Source organism: Electrona antarctica (genome assembly GCF_951216825.1).
Source record: "Electrona antarctica genome assembly, chromosome: 4".
NCBI lineage: Eukaryota > Metazoa > Chordata > Actinopteri > Myctophiformes > Myctophidae > Electrona > Electrona antarctica.
Genome location: NC_136809.1, coordinates 28,387,086 through 28,402,719, shown reverse-complemented (window position 1 = coordinate 28,402,719; position 15,634 = coordinate 28,387,086). Strand labels below are relative to the sequence as shown.

General features: G+C 41.2%; 1 protein-coding gene across 1 annotated transcript; it reads right to left on the bottom strand.

Moving 5' to 3' along the window:
* Positions 1 to 440: 440 nt before the first annotated feature.
* On the bottom strand, positions 441 to 15,583 carry dnajb14 (DnaJ heat shock protein family (Hsp40) member B14). Its single transcript, XM_079498704.1, has 8 exons — positions 15,372 to 15,583; positions 11,716 to 11,890; positions 4,982 to 5,127; positions 4,178 to 4,366; positions 3,014 to 3,099; positions 2,794 to 2,903; positions 2,427 to 2,599; positions 441 to 1,384 (listed from the first exon to the last, which is right to left on the bottom strand). Exons 1-8 carry the CDS (start codon positions 15,502 to 15,504, stop codon positions 1,260 to 1,262), a joined length of 1,137 nt encoding a protein of 378 aa, XP_079354830.1. The 5' UTR covers positions 15,505 to 15,583; the 3' UTR covers positions 441 to 1,259.
* Positions 15,584 to 15,634: the final 51 nt, after the last annotated feature.

The following is a 15,634-nucleotide window of genomic DNA, read 5'->3' as shown; positions in this document are numbered from 1 at the left end:
GTGTATGTGTGTGCACATCTACCACTTATGTCGATAGGGAATGGGAATCCCCTCAGTCAGGGGAGAGATGTCCAAATAACACCTGCTCAGATTTGGAACACAGGTCTCCTGCATGGGAAACCGAATACGGTATCACTAGGCCAGGAGGGGATCCACATACACACAGCCTTTATTTGGAATGGGTGAGGACAGTGATTAGGGGACAAGAAGAAGAGTTGAAAGGAAGAACCATTGAAGTACATAATTGTAAAAAAAAGAAAAAAAAAAAAAAGAAAGTATGGATCATTATTCATTTATATTAAAATAATAAATATTATTATAGACTTAAATGGTTATTCGTCTCAACTCTTCAATGTCCGGGTGATTTCAAGTTAGTAGTAGTGCATACTATACATAAAAAAAACAACTTCTATAGTCACATAGGGTCTTGATACAACAGCTGATTCACCAAGGCAGTCCAGTCTGTGGCATTACCTTTTACTTTATTCAAATGATTAGTCGAGCATGAAAGAAAAATCTTGTTTTCCCTAGTTACTTAAATAACAGCATAAAATGTGAAACATTCAAAAACAAAATGTACAATATTGTTGAACAGTTTTAATGTCCTTCCATTAAGTCCTGATCATCTCTCACTTTTCGGATTGGACGACATAAAATATCTTTCAAGTAGTAGCAAAACAAAATAAAAACACAGTTGACTGCTGTGCCGATGGTCCACATGGAACTCCGTCCAAAATGTCTGAGATGAGTTTGTAAGCTAGGAAGCATTCAGGAATCTTCTGAGTTCTCAAAACTTGCCATGGTTACAGTTTCTCTTCTTTTGTCTTTTGAGCAGGTTGGAATGAACAGGTTGGAATGAACTTAATATCTAAGTCTGATTTGTTTGTGCAGAGCATCTCGGTTTTCTTGCTACCCAAATCCATCGTGGTGCAGCACTTTCTGCTTTACAATCAAGTATCCCTTGTCCTTCTCAAATCCAGAAAAACAATGGGTAAGCTCGGGGTGGAGTGGGGCACAGGTCAAGAGTATTGGCAGATTGGTTCCTTATGGTGCAACTGCAAGAATCCAAGTCCAGTAGTGCCATGTTGGAAAGGGGTTTAGGCAGAGAGAGAGGGGGGCAAATTCCACAGTAAGGCTAAAATTATTTTTATTTTTTCCTCCTAGCTCCAATAACTTTCCTTAAAAAACATACATACATAGATCTATTTATATATATATAATATTTATAATTCTGATCTAAGCGTTCAGTTTCTGCCCGCTCATCCGCCTCTGAACAGGTCATTTAGTCTGTCGAGCTCCCTGCAGTTGTCCATGGTCATGAGTTCTGCCTTCTTCCGCATTCGGTCGTCCCTGTACACCTTGGCAGCATACAACAGGTCTGTTTCTGGATGGGACATACAGAAACAGTGTGTAAACAATGGCAATGTTTCCAATAATCAATCGAAAATATTTAATAACTAGAACTTCACTCTGTCGAGTGCCTACTTGCTTGTTGCACACAAGTAGGCCTGTGCAAGCAGAGCGTGCAAGTACTGTAGACCGCTACAAACATTCAAATCTCAGCCTCTCTGTGAAGGAACGTTTGCAATATTGAATTATTAGGTTTAGCTATTTGCTACGTACCTTGCTTTTGGAGGAGAAAAAGTAGTATTTTGAAGTATGGTAATGATTACTTATGACTGTTATGGCAGTGGTGTCAGATTACATACATGTACTGTATACATAGGGGCATTACCTTTAGTCCACCCGACACTGAAACATGTCATCGTTACATCACCATCGACAACCAATTATACCCTGGCATTGGTACATATATTCATCACGTCATATACTCATATGTCCATATATGTGTATATGTCTATATGTATGTATATGTAGTTTCTGAGTGGTATAATGTGATTAGCTGGGTGGTTTGATGCGTATGTATTTGACACTGAAACATATCATCATTACGTCACCATCGTCAACGAATTATACCCTTGCGTTGGTACATAATCTTCATCACGGTTCACGGAAAGCATACCTGCACGGTCAGCTTCCGTATGTCCGTATGACATCATATCACGTGCATTCTAAGGGACATTGGTACATATCTTCATCACGTCATGGGACATAATGCTTCGTAGGATGACGGAAAACATACCTGCACTGGGGCCAGCATATGACGTCATAACATGTGCTGGCCCCGAACACGCGCATCGTAGCGCCTGACTGATAACATTACTTGCACGCTCTGCTTGCGCAAGTAATTATATAGATTAATTCTTTATATGAAAAGAAATACCTAACACTGCCAATATCTAGGTTGTGTTAGGGTAATATATTGAATATTTCCAATATGACATATCTTTTACCAACAATCATCTCTCTTTTTGTTACATTCTGCAGATGCATTGAGGGATATTTTGAAGACACATGACACTCACTTGTCTGTCTCTCCTTCCAGCAGTTATTTCTGATATTGGACACGTAGTCATCCTCCACATTCTTCTCAATTTTCTGCAGGGCTGAGCCCTTGTACTCAGATTTAAAATCTCTAGTGACATAGTAGTCCACCTGCAGGTTTTCTGTCTGCCGTCGTATGGTCTGACCCGTGGACCTGGGCAGGAGGGAGGACAAATCAGTCCATTCTGTCACTGCTGTAGTGTATTACTGTGTTATTGTTACACACATTGCTTCTTAGAACACTATATGGCTGATGCATCGCCGCCACATCTAGGTCAGCCTCCACTAAGACATAATTTGACACATGATATTTTGGAATACCCACTCTCTAGATGTGTGTGTACTTACGGTCTGGAGTAGAGACTGTAGGGGGGAGTGGACACCATCAGCTGACTCAAGATGGATACCAGGATCAACACCACAATGGGCATCAGCTGGATGAACATGGAGAAACCACCCTGCACACAAACAAGCACAATCTGATGCTATGAGGGAAACCAATTTTTTAAAACAAGTGATATTGACTCATACATGATTGAACATATTTAACAAAAGTGACAGTACGTACATCTCCTCGTTCCTCTGCTCTGTCTTGTCTGTTTTCAGTCTGCTGGCTGTAGCGTGCCCGGCCATTGGTGAAGGTGTGTGGGCTCGCTGTGGACAAGAGAAACAATTTTGCATACTGGTAATCAACATCTGTGAGGTTGAAAAGGAGGATGAAATCAGCTTCCAAGTTACTGGTAAACCTTTCTCAATCTCTCCATCAACAAGTGGCTTTGCATACTGATCAATAACAATAACCTGGGTGCGTATGTGTGTGCGCGTGTGTGTGTAGTGATGTAAACAGGCTTTCAATGTAATGGGTCCCAGGACCAAGGTGTGGTCTTTTAGATGGATCCCAGGGACATTTTAGTCCCACTTCAACAACGTTAGGTGTCATTTTTACAAATATGCAGCATTTAACTCGCATTTAATCTTATGGTTATAATAATCTTATGGTATATAATAATAATAATATAATAATATTTATAAAAATAAACAATATAAACAATTCCAATTCTGACATTTTTAATATTTGCAAAGTATTATGCAAACATCAGTGCAAAGTTATATATTATATTTATTTTTAGGCAGCTAGTCCGCAAAGCATTCCCTGGGGGGGTCTGTGTATTCCCCCTGACTTTGTTTACATATAGAAAGAAATGTAATTTGTACCACCCGGCTCGTGTGGTCTGTCAGCATGACAATGCTTGAAATTGTACTTTCTGAACCGCTGAACCAACGTTGTGGTAGTCTGCATCAATGAGTAGGCTAAACATTGTACAGACGCTATCCCTGCTTGGAACCTCACCCTCCGTAATTAGTGGACAGACACGGTTCACAAATGAAAATCTGTGACTCCTCTGTAGCCGACTGTGAGACAGATCTGCCTCAGCCCATGGCATGTACAGTAAAGCCTCCGCTGTTATGCTCAAACAAGCTACCATAAAAAAAATTATCTCAATGGTCTGAGCGTGTGCAAAAGGCAGCGCTCGTGTGTTATCATTTCGATAGTGTTTCTGGGAGTGGATTATTATTATTTCTTACGTGGATTCTGTTACAGTACAGTACTGAGTACAGTATTGCGTCCCAGCACCCCCGGAGGGCGACATGATTGCGTCCTTTATGAGGCCAGGCCATTTGCATCACTGCGTGTGTGTGTGCACGCAAGCCTGTTTATGTGTGTACTTACAGGAGGGGAATCCGCCTCCAAAGAACATGTTGAATACATCTTCAGGTGTGATGTCTGCTTCAAAGCCCCTATGGAAGTCAAAACCTGCACCATGGGCGTGGCCTGGACTAGCAGGCTCCTCCCCTCCTGTCAGGTCATACTGCCTTCTCTTCTCAGGGTTGCTCAGCACTGCATATGAATTGCCAATCTCTGGATGGAAAACATGGCAGAGGTAATAAGTAATAAGAGACACATTTTCAGTCTGTTATAACCCACTATGGACATATTAACGAATCTAAACAGCAAAATGTGTCCACGCAGGGGTTACATTTTCATAACATATCTTAAACCAATGATCTGTTTCGTGATAGTTTCTGTCCATTGCAAGTGTCTTGTAAGGTACTGTAGATAAACCAGTAAAATGCTCAAACAATCATAAAAAGGGAAACACATTGCATCAATTTAACTTTTAAAGGGATAGTTTGATTTGGGGTGAAGCTTTACGAGCAGTATTCTTCCTACGTACCCAGAATCAGACAAACTCATGGATGCCTTTTTATGTCTTTGTGTGCAGTTCAATGGTTTATTGACCAGTGAGCTTAGCCTAGCTCAACACCTTTATCTTAACAGTCAAGTTTAAGCTCCTCTAAAAAGGGAAGTACATGATGCAAGAAGCAAGCAAGCAAAGAAACTAGATTATGCACTACAGTATATAACAGTTAAGACAGTTGGAAAAGGTCAATTTACCGACTCTGGTTAAGCAGGAAGGTAAAAACAGCCCAAACAACAACATAGAACTATTGTATTAATTCCAAAGAACAGTACTTTTAAAGGCATCCGTTGCTCCAGGTGCATGGTTCTTGTCTGGATGGAACTTGAGGGCTAGTTTCCTGTAGGCTTTCTTTAGCTCATCATCATGGGCTTCTTTAGTGATTCCCAGCACCTCATAGTAGTCCTTACACCGCTTTATCCTAAACACAACACACAGACACATTGATGAAAATAACAACCATGCTGGTTTTCCGCAGAATGTAGGCATCGTGCCATCTTTTCAAACTGCAGAATACTGTGGACGAGGTTGTCACTATGTCCGTTGCATTATCCTTAGAAATCAGTGAATTAAAAAGGAGCACAGTCATTTTTGATTGCTTTTAATCCTCCGACAAAATGTTTTGTCCATCTAACCTTTCACGCAATACACAACAAAATATTTTGTTTGATTAAAAGTGATAGAAGATGACAGAAGAGTGAGTGTGACTCAGTCTCTGACAGTAATTGCTGCATTTTAACAGATGAGTGAAATTATCTTTAAACATTTTCCAAAGTGAGATTCACCAAGTATTCAGTCAGCAAGAATGTCAAGAGGTTGGTATATAACTGATTGGATGGGACAGGGTGTACCACTGGGGTTAAGAAAAGGGCATCCCAGCACTCTCCCACAAGGCTCAATAGTGGATTTAAGTACTAAAAGGTTTCTTGCAGGCAGAAATGCATTTTTTTTACTGACCGGAGTGAACTTCCGACAGGATTTGTAATGTAATCCACAAGAAACTGACTCCCTGAGTTTTAAGGAGAACCGTTTTATTATTATTATCTACGATTAAAAAAAAACAATCTACAAGTTCACAGCATGTCATGATGTGACACTTTGTGAGCTTGCAGATCAGCAACCTTCACCATCTACGAAAAAAATATTAGCAACTAAAACCAATATATATGAATCATTTATTACATCAACTAATTGTCAAACTCTGATTATGAATGTTCTGATTATGTGGTAATCTACAGTAGGTAATTTAGAGAACAATAATTATCTCTGCACAGAAATTAAACAGACATATAACCTGGTCTAGTGGGGACCCATTTAAAATTAGCAGTAGTTAAGTAGCAATATGATTGTAGTATTGTACACACTTGAGACACCTCACACAGCAATCATCTCCAGAAAAAGAGACTATGGTGATGCAATGCAATGACATAGTACGAGGTACAAAGTTAATCTTAAACCTGTGAACCTTTTATAAAAAGTTAAACATTTATATTTAATTTAATAAATTAGCAAATTTCAATAACTAGCTGTAAAATAGACCTAATTTACCATTTGAGCAATACTAAAAGCAAACAATAGCACTTAAAAGTACAAGATGTAGACCAAGTGTACAAAAAACATGCCACCACATATTGGGGATGGAGATGGTGTCAGTGCAAGAATTAAACTTTTATCATTCTTAATCGTATTTGTTTATTTGTGTATTCAATGATCTACAGTAATTAAAGGGCCACTTCACCCCTTTTGCAACCAGATCTTATTTGAATGATGTTTGGGAGACAAGAAACACTTTCCTGGGGGTTTTTATGTGGGTAATATGTGTTTTTAGATATTTCAGTATTTCAAGGTGTCCATGGGCTCCATGGCTGCGTTCGAATTGCTAGGGTTGTTCCCTACTCCCTACTCCCCATACGGGGACCCAGACTCAGTGGACTCAAATAGTGATTAATTCGGACAATACTCCCTGTATGGGGAGCACCGACTCTGACGTCAATATCGGTAGAGGGCGCTATAGGTCCGCGGGTTCATGTACTTTTTATTTGCATTGTAATCCCCATAGGGTTTTTTCAGATCGCCTCATAAAGAACTGTATGAAAAATAAACAAATCATCCCGGCCGTTTCACTCAATTGGATATGAAGAATCAACTGACTACAAAAAAACAGTCAAAACGCTGCTGCTGAAATGATGATAAAAAGGTTATTATTTTAAAATAACATAGGCCTATGATTATTATCAATAAATTAATATTATATCCATTATCCAGCAATATGAAAACAGTGCACCACCTTGACAATATGAAAATATCAGCAGCATGATTATGAACCCCCGCTAATCCTGGGGGGGGGGGGGGGATACGGTAAAAAATAGCCGATCTATAAGCAACGCGACGTCCGTGTTGTGAGCTTGTAGATCGGGTACTTTTGGTAAAGAATTACCAAAAGTAGCCAATCTACAAGCTCTGCTCACAATACGGACGTTAACAGAAACAGCAGTCCAATAAATTACTGCCTACATAATGAAGTTGTAATGTATTTAGCGCAATTAAATGAAATCATGTTAGATAACATATATTTTTTAATGGCAGGAACTAATTAATATGAATAAAACATATGTTCGGAGACACAATTAATATGTCTCACATGCATGTACAAAATATATATTGGACTTTAGCACATAGCTTTACAACCTCACCAACCTTAATCCAAAAACTATTAAAATATAAGGCCTTCTACAGCAAGCAACTGTTTTATTATAAATAAATAAAACAAATCAATTGCAAATAAATGCACAGATCATTTGTCTCGAGATCTGTAGCTTTGAGATCCGCCAGGGAAGAAAAGAGAGGGGAAACGAAAGTTTAAAAAGTACATTTGTGTTGATTTCTTTCGCTGGTTCAACTTCTGCCTCTTCTGAGTTGGAGCGCAATAAGCGCATGCATGCAGAAGCAGCGCACGTGCGCGCAAACGCGTGCATGTGCGCTCAAGAGCGAGCTTGCGCAATGCATTATGGGGCAGATTTGCTTCGCTGTGTTTTTGTAGTGACCATCGGATGGTCCCTACAATTCCCGGTGCATTGTGGGATACTTCAGTCCACTACATTAGGGTGCAAAAATGCTCACTACATATTCGGACACTATAACAAAATGGCGGAACCCCAAAGTAGTGCACTATATGGGGCATAGGGAATGAATTCGAACGCAGCCCATGATGTCCTGGCTGGATGTCATGGACACTGGGCTCACTTATTTCCTGTCTCATCCACCTATCCACAAGGAGGATCAGTGGACCAAAGCAAAGCATTATGGGAATTGTAGTCCAGGAAGGAAGTGAGCCCAGTGTGCATGACGCGTCCCCGTTTTTACTACCCCGTTTCACACCAGTAAGGGGAGGGAGGGGCGGGGGGGCAAGGCGACGGCCCTAGTTACAGTTAGTTGAATCGTCAAAACTCCTGCATTTGATCATCAATTTATTCCATTAGATTAGACTAGACAATTTTATGGTTGTATCCAGAATGAAAACATTCTCTGAGGTAAACGAGTTAGTGTACATTCCCCATAATAGCCTATAGCCAATATAATGTTTTAGTTATTACATAACTTAATATGCTACCGCCTGTATTCTTCTTGGACAACACCAAAGTAGTAGTAGTAGTTGTTGTTGTGAATTAGCAAACTGGACATTTGGACTGAATGTTTCTTTTATCCTCGTGTTGGGCTTCTGTTTTCGCCGAAGTTTGTATTTGTGTTGTTTGTTCAACATGTTGTGCTTCACGAGTTCACGTTCCACAGCCGTCTGCCTTGACTTCTGTGTGTGCTGACTGCGGCGGGCACGGTGTGGGCTAGCCCCTCCCTCCCCTCACTGGTGCGAAAATGGTTAGAAAAAAGGGGGATGCGTCCATGACATCATGGAGCCCATGGCCACTTTGAAATACTAAAATATCTAAAAACCCCAGGAAAGTGTTTGTCTCCCAAACATCATTAAAATAAGATCTGGTTGCAAAAGGGGTGAAGTGGCCCTTTAAAATCAAAGGTAAATGTCCACAAATAAAACCCAACTGAATTCAGCTAGTTTGAAAGAAGGCCTCTATGGACACTAAATTCACTTGCTGTTTATAATGTTTCAACACATACTTTAGTTTGTCTGTGTAATTGTGTATGCAATAATAACAGAGAGTTTGATAAATACAATGGCTTTCAGATTAACATCTCACAACAGAAATAAGTATAGACTAGAGGTGAATTTATTAACTCTTCAGATTCAAAACTCAATGTTTAATTTTCTAAATGAAATCAAGTAGAAAGGGCATGTTGCAAAGCTCATAACTGTGCTCTGCCAGGATGGGCTGCCTAATAGCCCCTACACAGTACACACTCACTGTAGGACTTTTAACATCATCGGAGAGTCATCGGATCGTCGAGTATTTCACACTACAGGAGTCTCTTTTTTTTAAAATCGGCAGTCATTATATCGTCGTGGTTTTCACACGAAACGATTAATCGCCGACAAGGGATCATCATCACACACTGCAAGAGTTCACCAAGATGCGATCCAGACCCAATACTTATATATAGGCTATATAGGCTAATATAGCTACCAATATGTATGATACCTGGATTTACGCATGGAATAAATATGACACCGGAATTTACCCACAGAATAGAGATTATATTCATCTATCGATACAGACAGACAGTCTTCACAGACACAGCTGTCTTGTGCTCTCATTGGCTGTAAATACGGACCTTGTTGGGGTGCAGTCCCAACCCCGTTCATACTGTATGATATCCAGTCGGCGAGAGAACCAAATAGCAAACCTGCTAGATATTCAGAAATGCTCGGGAAGGCATCGGCGAGTGCTTTTATCGCCGAGCAGAGCCTTTCACACACAGCGAGCAAAACCTCAGCGATCAAAGCCAGATCTTGCGTCAGATTGGGGGTATTGTTGGTGAGCGCCAAAAGAGCTCCCCGGCAGCATAATCGGAGCAAATATCGTGCAGTGTGTAGGGACCATAAGGCTGTTTAACTCATGGCAGTGTCTCAGGAGGTACTGGTAGGATGTCCACTACTAAGGAATCGTAAGGTTCCCGGTTCGATCCCCAGCTCTCCTGGCTTAGTGTTGAAGTGTCCTTTCCTTGAGCAAGACACTTAACCACAAATGCCCCCTATGCGCAGGTGTGTGACTTGTATGGTTGCCTATACTGTTGGTGTGATTGTGTGAATGTAACACATTGTAAAGCACTTGGGATAAAGGTACTATACCAGTAAGACACCTGAGGGCGAGAAGCGACCTCGCCCTAAAAGGGTGAGGTCGCATGCACGCATCCGCCTCGTTGACGGCAGACTGCTGGGTGAGCGCTGGCGCTTTGGCATGGGGGGTCAGATCAACATGGAATGAATTCTGTACTGGCCATATAAGGAGCATGTCTTGAGTGTACAGGGTTTGATGAGGTCAGATCAACATATGGCCTTCATTTTCGGGCCTGTTGAGAACTAGTTTTCGGGCCCGTTGAGAACTAGTTTTCGCCGGCTGCCGGGCGCGGCTGCACTAATACAGTAACTTTGGGGCAGGCCCGTCTAGAGTTTGAATGGACGGGTATAAGTCAAAAGGGAGACATCAAAGAGGAAGGATAGGGAACGATCAACATATGGAATTGACCGGAAACGTCTTTGTCAACCATGGAAATGGGCAGGCCGACGCCAAGGGCCTCCCGCATTTCTCAGTTGGAGTTCAGCTAACGTGCAGTGGAACCTGCTCCAGCAGATGCTGCAGCAGGCGGACAGGAATGTGCCTGAGCACAACGTGAGAAAGCGGGAGGCCCTCTGAACCACTACTGAACCACTAGTATGCTACTGCATCTTATTGCGACAGCAGCTCGCATTTACTATGACATCAGGGATCTCCATCCCTGATGATGTCACGAGACTTGGGCATGTATGGGGATTTTGAGTGACGGACAAAGGTGTAAGATTTCATAGTAAATGCGACCTGGCTGCAGTCGCAATAAATGCACCATTTATTTATATTTTATTAAAATACCTTTATAGTTAAGCTTGTGGGTGTTACATTGCTAGTTTATCATATTATCCTCAATGAAAACCATGGTTGTTCTTGTTGCCAAAAAAAAAAGGAGAAAAAAAAAAAGAAAAAAAATCTGACACTGAGACTCTTATTTACCCTACTGTGGCCAAACATCCTGGTTTGTCCGGTATTGTCCTGGTTTCAAGCTGGGTGTCCCAAATCTTGACAGATAACTGCAAATACACTAAAGTGTTCCAGTTTCTAACATTTACTACCTAAATGTCCTGGTTTTCACCACAATTAAAATAATGATACTTTCAGCACTTACATCTATAGACATTTATCATGTTCTACTGAAAAGTGCAGCGATATGCGTCTAAAAATAAGGTCTCCCATCCTGGATGGAAATGCTGAGTGTTCATCCTTGAGCATGCGCATTCATGTGAGGGTCCTAGTTTGGGTGTTTGAAAATATGGTCACCCTACACTAAGCTGATTATTCAGAGTACGCAGAGTATTATGTGCATGTAATTAACATCCCCCTGACTGTAGAACCACATCAGACTAGAGGAGGCCAAATGATCACCCAAACGTCTACTTTCTTCACACAAGTTTCATATTATAAACCACTCTATTTTATTTGAACATAATTATATTTATTCACATCCTGCAGATGGGATTAACAGATTGTCCACACACACACACACACACACACACACACACACACACACACACACACACACACACACACACACACACACACACACACACACACACACACACACACACACACACACACACACACACACACACACACACACACACACACACACACACACACACAGTTTCCTTAGACTGCAGCATAGTCCTGCTGCATTAAACTACTTGGAATTTAAGTTGTGAGTGAGGGGGATTACAAAATTAAGCATGCTCAGATTGCTTGCTCACATATACAATCACCTTATGGTGTTATGAAAGCGTGTTTCTCACCTCTGTACACCTTCAACCTGCTCTTTAGTGAAGCCTTTTGTTGACTCGCCTCCTCCAGAGTCATGGCTGTCCCTGTCTGGCTGGACACCAGTGCTTTCTGAGCCACCTGCTGGCCTCCTACAATATGCACCATTCCCCGCTGAACTCCCATTCTTTGTCAACGCATCCAACAAGGCTGGAGAGAGGATAGAAAAGAGTCAATCGGTGCAGCATGACACGTTGCGTTCAGGCATGGGCTGATACCTACTATTTGTGTAAACAAGTTAAGCAACATGAGTTACAGTATGTAAAGACTTTACACGGCTAGAGAGTCTGGGACTTGAAGACCTCCAAAGTGAATGAATGCAGTTATGCCGACATAGATAACATTTGTGTCAACAAAACCTCATGTCTTAGACACTGTTAAAGCTACCCTCTGTAACTTTCCTGTTCTACCCCGGATTCTTCTAACATGGCTCTGCTACGCAAGTGCTGACATTTGTACCACTTAGCCTTACCACTTGACAACTAACTAGTCGTCTCAAACCGACACAGAATTTAAATGACTCAATAAAGGAGCAGGGAGACCAAATACAACCACCCCAAATATCATATAACTTATATTGTATTAACATACTCTACCAGACAAAATAACATTGAATTAGTTACAATAGAAGCTTGGCCGGCCTCGCTCTAGCACCAGGAAATAAATAAAATGAATAAATAAAAAAGGTGTAATGCAGAAACCAAGCCTAGAACCATGGCAGAGTAAGTACTTATGAATAGTCTGTGGAAGTGTGGAGGCAAGTGGAGTGTGGTAAGCTCGGACCTAGCAAGTAGCAACCAGAAACCACTTCGACCCAATTCTGATTCTGGTAGTGGGATTAGTCAAGCTTTAAGATGAGAGATAATAGAAGAGTGAGGGAGTGTGACTCAGTCCGACAGTTATTGCTGCATTTTAACAGATGAGTTAATTTTATGAAATAGTATTCCCAAACCAACCTTAATATAACCACCTTATTTTATATATAGTTTTCCCATTCCTTGAGGAATATAATCAACAAAATGTTCACAATACTACTTGATAACAAACTGAAAATGTGTGGAAGTAAGCATATTATTTAGTCAGTACATTATTCTATCACTTTATGAGAACTGCGTATGCATTATGTAACATGAGCCACTGTCACACCGTCTCATCTGAAAGCTTGCACAGGTCATAATGTAGATACTTTAATAGATTATTTACTGAGCATCACAAACTGGGCAAATATAAATGAAACAATGTGCAAGACTACAAGTTACAACAAATTGCAGTTTGCACAGTGCCTCTTTCATACCCACGTCACTGCTGTTATACACGTTAAAGTAAGATTTTAACATGCATGCAAGAGTGTTTAAATTACAATAATGACTGATGAAGGCTTTTGGTTTGAAGCAGGAGAGTTGGACTTGTTGCTTGCAGAATCATGTTCCGTTTAACCTTTGATATCACACATCAAAATCATATCCATCTATCATCTATGAAGCGCAGAGTAATGTGAGCAGCATATTATGAGAACAGAGATAAGAGGAAAATGTTGGAGATGGCATTGGTTTACAAATAAATTACATTAATCTCTGCCAGCCAGAGTCAGCAAGCTGTTGTGTTGACTAGGGTTGGTTGGTTGTACTAATAACTAGGGCATCTAATGTGTGCTGCTCTCGTGCAGTGGTTTTGTGCTGTGAGTTTGCTCTTTGCACACGGGGGAATCTGTGGAACACCTGTGCGTTGTAATAAAATATCAATACTTGGCACCAGCCGTATATCAATTTGTCGCAAGAGGAAGTGTATATATTGCAATATTGATATTTCGTCCAACACCTAGACCAGGGGTCTTCAACAGGGGGTCCAGACTCCGGAACCACTAGGGGTCAGGGGGGCCACCAAATATTTGTGTAATAGGATTTTACATTAACCACTTGAAACCTAGCATCCCTATTCTGAGGAGAACTTTATCCAAAAATTGGATCCAAAATCCAGGTCCCTGCTTCATCTCTCTCTTAACTAGGGGGTCCTTGGATTGAAAAACGTTGAAGACCCCTGCCCTAGCCTAGGCCAAATCCCAGGCCAGCTAAGGTTATCCGTTTTCCAGAGGGCTAGGCCCCAATCACAACCATCTGCAGGCACAACAATTACATTTTAATTTAGTCTTAATCCAACAAAGCAGCCATGTGGTTCTTTTAGAAACAGCCAAACAAATGTATCCAAATGTCAAGGAAATGGAAGTATATTATGTTATGGTAAACGGAACTAAATTATATAGATTCTGTTCAGCACCACCCATCATTGACAATCTAGTTTGTAGCACTTACCGTATGTCTTTAAAAAAATCACACCCGTGTGAACTGAGTGGTGTAAGGTTTTATATAGCATGATCAGCTGTGGTCTGACGTAATGTCTGACGTAATGAAATAAGGTAAGGTATTATATACCCTGATCAGCTCTGATCTGACGTAATGAAATCACACCTGGATGTGATTTCACAACTGGCTTTTTTTGTGCAGAGAAAATGACCACGGTTGCTACGGTCATCCAGTTCACCCGGGTGTGATTTAATTACGTCAGAAATTATTTTGAACATAGCAACCATGGTCATTTTTTTATGCACACAAAAGCCAGTTGTAGGAGTGGTTTACACCACTCAAAAATATATATATAAATGTGTGCAAATATATATATATAGCCTGCCAGTCTCAGTCTGCTGCACCTGGAAAATGCTACACACAATTTGTTGGTTTAGCCTTGGATCCAGCCAATCTGAGTATTTTATCGATTTTGACATTTGCATTATCTATCATAGATACTAAAGTAAAAGTCAGACTCGATCAAATAAATCTATGATATTGATCCCCAAGGCTACTGTTGGTTCAAAGTCTCTCTCTCTTTCTCTCTGACAGCACAAACTGGTTTATCTTCTACATGCTGCTGGATTCATATCTTCAGGGTCTGGGTCAATCATTCAATTAATGGATGGGCAATGGCTAACCTCTTCTCTCTGCTCCACTAACCTGATCTGCTGTCACTGAAATTCCCCAACAGTTACCCCATGTGTGCAACTGTGCATTCTGTGCAAAACCCTCAGCCTTATGAAGTCCCACGATTTAAATCTATGATTACCTACGAAAGGCACTAAAAGGCAGATGTGTATTATCGTGCCTGTCGATTCGGGTAGTTAGATTTAAATGCAAAATATCTTCATATTGGCTAACTTAACCGTTCGCTGGACTTCACAACGAATACATTGTTCAAATTAAACACTCGTCCAGAAAACGGTAGGATCGATCGAGGAGCAGATGCTACGGTCCTCTGCATAATGGTGAAACGCTAAGGCTAGCTAACAGACGTTAGCCAAACTGGGGCCTAATATTCGACCGTGAGGAGTGGGTGTCAATGAATAAACATCACTATGCATCTGTTACGTGCTATCATTCATTGATATGGTAACCAGCATTTAAGTGTACAGAAGCCAGAGACGCGACAAGCGACAGATATGTGACAGTTATTATGTGACGGTCCGTGGACCGCTAGCTCGTCTGATATCCATTTGACAGCACTGACCACCCCCCCTCCTCCTCCTCCCCCCCAGCCGAAGAGACAGCGTTTATACTGTCAACAAACCCCGAAATGACGGTACCTTTGGCTCTGCCAGTTGGGTACAGCTTCTCCGCTTTATTCAGAAACTTCAAAGCCTTCTCTTTGTCGCCAGCTTCAATGGCCTTGGATGCTATGTTAATACATTTCTCTGCTTCGTCCCTGTTCCCTTCCATTTTCTTCCTCTTCCTCCCCCGGCTCTGTGTGTGTGGTCACCTGACCCTGCTCTGTAACCACGTGGTCTTGCTGTGTTTTTCTTCTTCATTCATGATTCACACGTACTTGCTGCTGCATGTGTATGGAAGG

What these genes read in the sequence shown, in the direction of transcription:
- dnajb14 (XM_079498704.1), bottom strand. Translation starts at nt 15,504, where the DNA reads ATGGAAGGGAACAGGGACGAAGCAGAGAAATGTATTAACATAGCATCC. An exon ending in CAGGTTGAAGGTGTACAGAG is followed by an intron (nt 5,128 to 11,715) that starts GTGAGAAACACG and finishes TGTTGTGTTTAG; the next exon opens with GATAAAGCGGTGTAAGGACT. An exon ending in CTGGAAGGAGAGACAGACAA is followed by an intron (nt 1,385 to 2,426) that starts GTGAGTGTCATG and finishes TGTCCCATCCAG; the next exon opens with AAACAGACCTGTTGTATGCT.